Source organism: Henckelia pumila, chromosome 2 (assembly GCF_033568475.1).
Source record: "Henckelia pumila isolate YLH828 chromosome 2, ASM3356847v2, whole genome shotgun sequence".
NCBI classification, from domain to species: domain Eukaryota; kingdom Viridiplantae; phylum Streptophyta; class Magnoliopsida; order Lamiales; family Gesneriaceae; genus Henckelia; species Henckelia pumila.
The window spans coordinates 150,864,454-150,871,624 of record NC_133121.1 but is presented as its reverse complement, the minus strand read 5'-3'; the positions used below and the strand labels follow the sequence as shown (position 1 = coordinate 150,871,624).

The window sequence follows — 7,171 nt, the reverse complement described above, 5'->3', positions numbered from 1 at the left end:
TATTAAAGGAATGTTGCGAGAGAAAGTGACGGTATGCAATTAGAAATAAGAAATATATTATATATTAAGATGGTGTTAATAACATTATTTAAAAAAAACTATATAAAACAAGACGGTGCGGTGCAGACAGTTTTGGGTCAAAAAATAACCGCACCGTCAAGGCGATGCGGTTTCATGTTTTTTTAAAAAAAACTGCGGTTATTTATAAAAAAAAGGAAAAAAGTAGTGCGGTGCGGTCGGTTTGGACGGTTATTGAAAAAGTTTGATCACCCCTACATTCTAGTGACTTATCAAATCAAATCGAGAAGCACACTTTTCACAGTTCTTATTAGATCAATTGTTGATCAAATTGTGCTATCTTCATTTACACTCTTAATTTATATAAACATCTGTACTGCAAAGAGAGTTTTAATCATTGTCTATCAGAAGCATGTTTCTCATCAGATTGAAAATAACAGAAGTACTAGGAGTTTCTGTTCATAAAGGTCGTTGAACCAATCTGAAGTAAGTTTGTACAAGAGTTGTACTCATAAAAATCTTCTAGTGAAAATCTTTTTGGAAGACGTAGAATCTTGATTTTCGAACTTCCATAAACAAACGCTTGCATTCTTGTTTATTACTTTATCTTGTTATTTACATTATCATGTTGATAGAATATTTATTTCCACACTCTTACAAGTTATTTATTCCATCAGCTCAAAGTTAAGAAAGAATAATTGATAGGAGTCGTTTTTTCTTGTTTTATTGTTTGTTTTATTAGTGCTTTGCATTCGTTCTGTGTCGTCTTGTTAATGTTTTTCTAATTTTGTTTGCATTTAGTGTAGTTTAAGTGTTTTGTTTACTCCTATTGATTTTTGGTCAAATTGGCAGGAAAGCGGAAAAAAATCATAATTTCGGGCTTCACAAGGGGGTGCGCTCGGTCTGCTGAAAAGAGCAGATCGAGCGCTGGCATTACTTTTCCGGGCAGAGGGTTGAAGATTTTAGGGCGCTCGGTCGGTTAAATTGTGCAGACCGAGCGCTCGCGCATATTTTTGGAAAAACTTTATTCCGGGTGTTTTAAAAGGAAAGGACTCTGAGGGCAATATATATAGAAGATTTTCAGATGTTTTGAGGGTTGGAAAACATTGCAAAGCAAGGCGGAGGCGGCTCTGAAGATTGAAGTTTCTTCTTCTCGTTGGGAGTTCTTCTTCTTCAATATTTCTGAAATTTTATGTTGAAAACTTTATTAGTTTGAATATTATTATGAGTTGTAGTAGCTAAACTTTATTTTGTTAGAATTTAGGGGATCCTAACCCCGAAATATGTTTTTGTGATTGAATCTTTGGATGATTTGATTGAGTTTTTATGCGAGTATTTGATTTTATCATGGTTTATTATTCTATGTTGAGGAGTAGCTAACTTTAATATAGATTCGTAGATTGTGAATTACTGTCGAGAGATAGATTCATGATTAGGACGAGTGATAAAATCCATGGACTAAAAATATGCATAGAGATATAATATTTAGTACATGTTGATAACCATAGACCGCCAGGTTGAAAGTTGTAGGAATTCAATGATCGCAAAGCAATCATTAATGATAAATAATCAAAGAGATTTGATTGTTTCATTAACTTGAATTAGTTTGGAATCAACTCGAGAGAGAGAGAGTCAATATTTAAGGAATTCTTGTCAAATTTATGAGTGTAAAAGTAATTTTAATCGTCCAAATTCAATTAGGGGAAAGGTGAACCGAAATTTCAGCAAAATCTCCTCATATTATATTTTTCTGTGCTAAGCATTGCTGTGGTTTATTTTATTTTCATTTAAGCATCTTTAAATTAAATTTTTTACTTTATAATTTTAGAATAATCAAAAATCAAATTTTCTTTACTTTGGGGTATAGAAATTGAATAATTGAATTATTGTGACGTAGTTCCTGAGGACGATACTCGTACTCAGTACACTTTTCTATAACTTGAGTTGTGCACTTGCGATAATATTGAACATAAAAGAGAGATAATTATACTAAATTTAAGTATTGGTATTTGCTCGATCAATATTATTGAACTGGTAACTCATTCAATAATCTCAGATAGTTTTCAAAATATTTTTAAAGTGTATATTCATCACACCTCTAAACATATTTTCGTTCATAACAAGTGATATAAGATATAGTTTCTCTCTTAACTAAAGCTAATGTATTGCTTCATGGATTTCCTTAGTAAGATACCTATATTTTCTAAAGAAGAATTGATGATCGGAGGATTTTTATGCAGACATATTTGTCAGCTTAGGACGATGACATGTTTTATCGCTAATGGCCCGACGAAAATACTTAAGGAAAATGTTGTCATAGCCATAACAAAAGGAGCTCCTCAAATTATTGAAAAACCTAGATCAGAATGAACTACTGAAGAAAAGAAGAAAGCTGACTTGGACAACGTTGCCAAAGATGTATTATACAAAAATCTTGACAAAAATATGTTTAGCCAAATCAAATCGTTCTCTACAACAAAAAAATTTTTGGGAAAAATCTTACACAACTGTGTAAAGGGAATAATCAGATTAAAGAAAACAAACTGATAGTGGTCATACAAAATTTCGATAGAATAAAAATGAAGATTGGTGAAGCCATAAATAGATTTGATGAAAGAGTTAGCATCATTATGATTGAGCTGACTGCACGTGGAAAAGAATACGGTGGTAAAAGAGAAGTTGCACTAAAAGTCAGGCGAGCACTACCACGAGAAAAAAGATGTGAAGACTATTGCTATAAGAGAGTCAAAGTTCTTGAGTAAAATTGAACTGCATGACCTATGGTCCTATATGCTGACTTAAAGGCCTATAAATTTGATCTAGGGACAAGGGTTGAAGAAGAACCATCAACTCCACATGTTTAGTTCTATATTTTCACAAGCATTAGAAGTAAAAGGAGTGAAGATATTCACAATGCAGTTGGAAAATACGCGAAGGGCCATACCTCATCAAGATCAGGCCCAAACTAGAGCCCATGATCAAGCCCACGGCCAATTTCAAGCCTTTACCCATGATTAACTGCATTCCATTTCCTTTCTTTGGCTGAAATTGTATTCGATTTCTGGATCAGCAGCATACACAGTAGCTTTTCCCCTCCCAAAAATGGCGGCCCTTGCTCACTCAAAGTGGAAGAACACTGCCCTTCTCGTAATTGACATGCAGGTATTGTTTTCGTGAACTTCTTTTTATTAGGTTTTTTCCTTTTTTTTTTTTAGGTTGATTCTTCAATGTTAATCAGAGGTTGGAAATTTCCTGTATTTATTTGGCGTTGCATTTTTTTGCTCGGCAGAATGATTTTATTTTTCCCGGTGGTCCGATGCATGTAAAAGGGGGCGAAGCTATTGTGCCAAATGTTATCAAAGCGATTGAGGTTTCTAGAAGTCGTGGCATTCCTGTTATTTGGGTACTTTCCTTCTAGTTTTACATGCTTGCCTGTTTTCTTTGCTTTTCTAGTCCATGAAGGTTTCGATTCTGGTGAACTGTGAATATGTCTACTGGCCGCACCGTGGCTGATGTGCAGTAATCTTTTTTAAGCTGAAATAGGCAAAGAAAATTGGTTTTCTGAAACTAGCTTTTTAGATTTTTAAAGTTGGATTCCATTTCTTGTGATTATTTTGAGAGGGATTTCTTGAAATCTTAGTGAGTCACGAGTTCCTGATCCGAGTAATGTAGCAAGTGAATTTTCATTGTCTTAGAGTTTCCTGTTCTGTACTTGAAATGATCCTCGAGATCGAAACGATTCCAAAAAAACTTGTGATAGGTTGTTCGTGAGCATGACCCTTTGGGGAGAGATGTTGAATTATTCCGCCGCCACTTGTACTTTGCTGGAAAACCAAAACCAACTTCTAAGGGCAGTAAGGGTGCGGAGCTGGTTGATGGGCTTGAGATCAAAGATGGTGACTATAAGCTGGTGAAGACGCGATTTAGTGCATTTTTTAACACACACCTCCATTCGTATCTTCAGGGTGTTGGAATTAAGAACTTGGTAATCATTGGTAATATCCACGTTCTTATATCTAGATTTGGGTTTTGTTGTGTTGGATTTGTAGTAGAAGTATTGGAAAAAGATGACCGAACACATTGTGGGATCTGCATGATTGAACTGATGATTCTACATCCACATCATAGTGCTGGTTGCTCTTTGTTTCTCATTAAGATTACAATTATCATCTCCTTCATATAAGTGAATACATATTGTGCTAAACATGGTAGGAAGTATTTTTTTTTTTTTGACAGGGGTAGGAAGTATTTTTTAAAACTATACGATAGCTAATTATATCATAATCTCCATGATATCAAATATGATCATAAAATATATTAGTTTGTTTTTAAACAGTTTGCTTGGAATCTTCAATATACACAGGTGTCCAAACCCCAAACTGTATCCGGCAGACTGTCTTCGATGCGGTAGCATTAGATTATCAAACTGTTACTGTGGTAGTTGATGCCACTGCCGCTGCAACTCCTGAAATCCATATTGGTACGTAATGCAACTCCCAAAACAAACATAAATATGTATGATTTATGTGTGGATTCTATTTCTTGTTGGCTGAATTCATGCTTGGTTCTTGTTGTGTGGTTGAAAGGAATAGAGATGTCCCTTTTGATCGGATGTATAATGATTAAAAGAACGTGGAAAACAAATTTGCTCGCGTAGTGGTATCTTTGAAGGCAATGAGTAACATCTTGTCCGAGTACCTATAGAAGCAGCAATGGACCTAGAAATTTGGTAATTGGTAATGGTGATTTAGTGTATTGTCAATAAAATAATTATATTCTAGGAAAATCTTATGTATCCATTAGAAACTCTTTCATTTGAAAGGAAGGTCCCTACTTCATGTACGTAGAAGCGACGGGTGACGAAGAGATAGAAGGAAATACATGGATAGTTTAGGTATTATAAAGATTAATAACTAAAAAAAACCAAACCGGAAATATTTTAATAAATGACCTTGGTCAAACTAGTTTTTTGAAAACTAACCCTCCCCAAGTATATTTAGATTTCAAAAAAATGTTTAACCCTGAAGTTATTAATTCTTGGGTTTTTGTAATCTTATAAGCAGTTAACACAAACACACGAATTTCAAACCACTTGTTCGGCTTTAAATTACTGTTGAATTAAGACGAACCCTCTACCAGTGGAGTCATTTTGAATCTATTCTTCAACTTTTCAAACCAATTTTGCATTTCTCAAAACAAAACCAAATATTAATGCCTTGTCCTTCATTCTCGTTCATGGCAAATTTATTTTATATAATTCTCGATGTAATTATACTTTATATTCACATTCTCATCACTTCTCAAAAATATTATATCATGATTATTAGAATTTGTGAAACCAACAGCATCCAGATTTGTTATATTTTGCAAATCCGGACAGGTTTTTGTCATGCATATTTTCTTTTGCACACACCCATTCTAATGCCTCATGATTTACTCCTGCAGCAAATATTTTTGACATGAGCCATGTCGGAGTGGCGATACCAACACTAGAAGAATGGTGCAAATCCGACGATTAATGGTCCTGACCATATCGAAGCACGATTCCTGTTATATCATCATCAAGATTCCAGAACAAACCCTTTTTTTGGGAGAAAACTGTAGGTTTCCTCGAAATAAAGGGTTACATTCTTCGTTACAGTAACATAACTCATAGTCGACGAGTGCATGTACTTGTCAAACTTTTTTCGTATAATTCTTTGCAGCGTGCGTGTCTTATCATCGAGGACAAATAACTATATATATTATATATATATATATATATATATATATATATATATATATTTTATATTTTATCACACCCATATGTATTTATAGGAAGGATGAATTATGTGGACATAATTAAAAGATACTAAAAGACTAAAGAAAAGGGAGTTTATTATACTCGTGCCTCTAACTTTCATGTTAATGGTCCCAACATGCCAATAAATATTTATTTATGGTACGTGTGCAAGTTCCCTTCTTTAGTCTTTATTATAGATTATTGATCATGTGGGCATATTTCAACCTTGCTGCAGCTTTCACACCACCTAAATTGTGGTGTGAAAACAAGGGTTTTGTGTGATTTTGATTTCTATCCTGCATATAAAAATAAAGTATATTCTAAATAAAAAGAAAATAAAATAAAATATAGTTTTCTGGGGGTTTCTTTTCTCTTCGAAATAATATGTTTTAACCATTTTTATTTATCACTGAATAATTACTACTTTCGATTCTTTTCAATGTTTCCTGAAAATGATTTGGAGAATCTTTGATATTATCTTTCATAATAAGTCAAATTTTGTTATTAATATTATGCTGTGCAAGAATGTCCGGGGCGAGTGATGACTAGGGGTGGTTTGGTACGGTGTTGAATACCGCATACCGTATCGAAATTTCGGTATCGATATCGTACCGAAAAATGTCGGTATACCGAAATTTTTGGTATGACATAAATTCATATTGATATCGTATCGAATTTTGAAATTCGGTACGGTGTCGGTATGATATTGTGTATACCAATTTTTTTAAACTATTTTTTTAAAAAAAATATCGGTATACTCGGTATCATACCGATACCGTGTATATCGACTTTTTTTCGGTATACCAAAATACCGAAAATTTAAAAATCTTATACCGATATCGATACCGAAAATTTTCGTACAGTATCATACCGTACCAAAATTTTTGATATATACGAATTTTTTTTTTGGTACGGTAAAGGCGGTATGACGGCATTTCGATATTTTTCCCCAGCCCTAGTGATGACATACATTTGTCACATTTCATAAATATGCATTTTAAATATATAATAAAAAAAACTATTGGAAGATATTATCATCTATAATACGTATCATTTTTATATCAAAAATATTATTTTTCAATTTATATACAGATCAAATCGATTTGTCTCATCAATAGTTATCTCATCTATAGTTGTTTAGAATATCGTAGTTAACATTGTCATTCTATTGAAATCAAATTATCACATTTTATATATACCAGAGCCTTTAAGATGAAACAAAATGATCCAATTTGTGTGTCAATTTATGCTGCTCTTATGGTTGGCTGTTCTAAGGGCAGATCAAAGGCCACAAATCATCCGTTGATCAAATCATTTGATCTGCATTGATTTCTGGCCGTTGATCTGCTCTTAGGGTAGCCAACCTAAGGG

The 7,171-nt window shown here is 33.5% G+C and overlaps 1 protein-coding gene across 1 annotated transcript; it reads left to right on the top strand.

The window, feature by feature from the left end:
• Positions 1 to 3,066: 3,066 nt before the first annotated feature.
• On the top strand, positions 3,067 to 5,850 carry LOC140883210 (probable inactive nicotinamidase At3g16190). Its single transcript, XM_073289589.1, has 5 exons — positions 3,067 to 3,180; positions 3,308 to 3,421; positions 3,779 to 4,013; positions 4,382 to 4,498; positions 5,464 to 5,850. Exons 1-5 carry the CDS (start codon positions 3,121 to 3,123, stop codon positions 5,535 to 5,537), a joined length of 600 nt encoding a protein of 199 aa, XP_073145690.1. The 5' UTR covers positions 3,067 to 3,120; the 3' UTR covers positions 5,538 to 5,850.
• Positions 5,851 to 7,171: the final 1,321 nt, after the last annotated feature.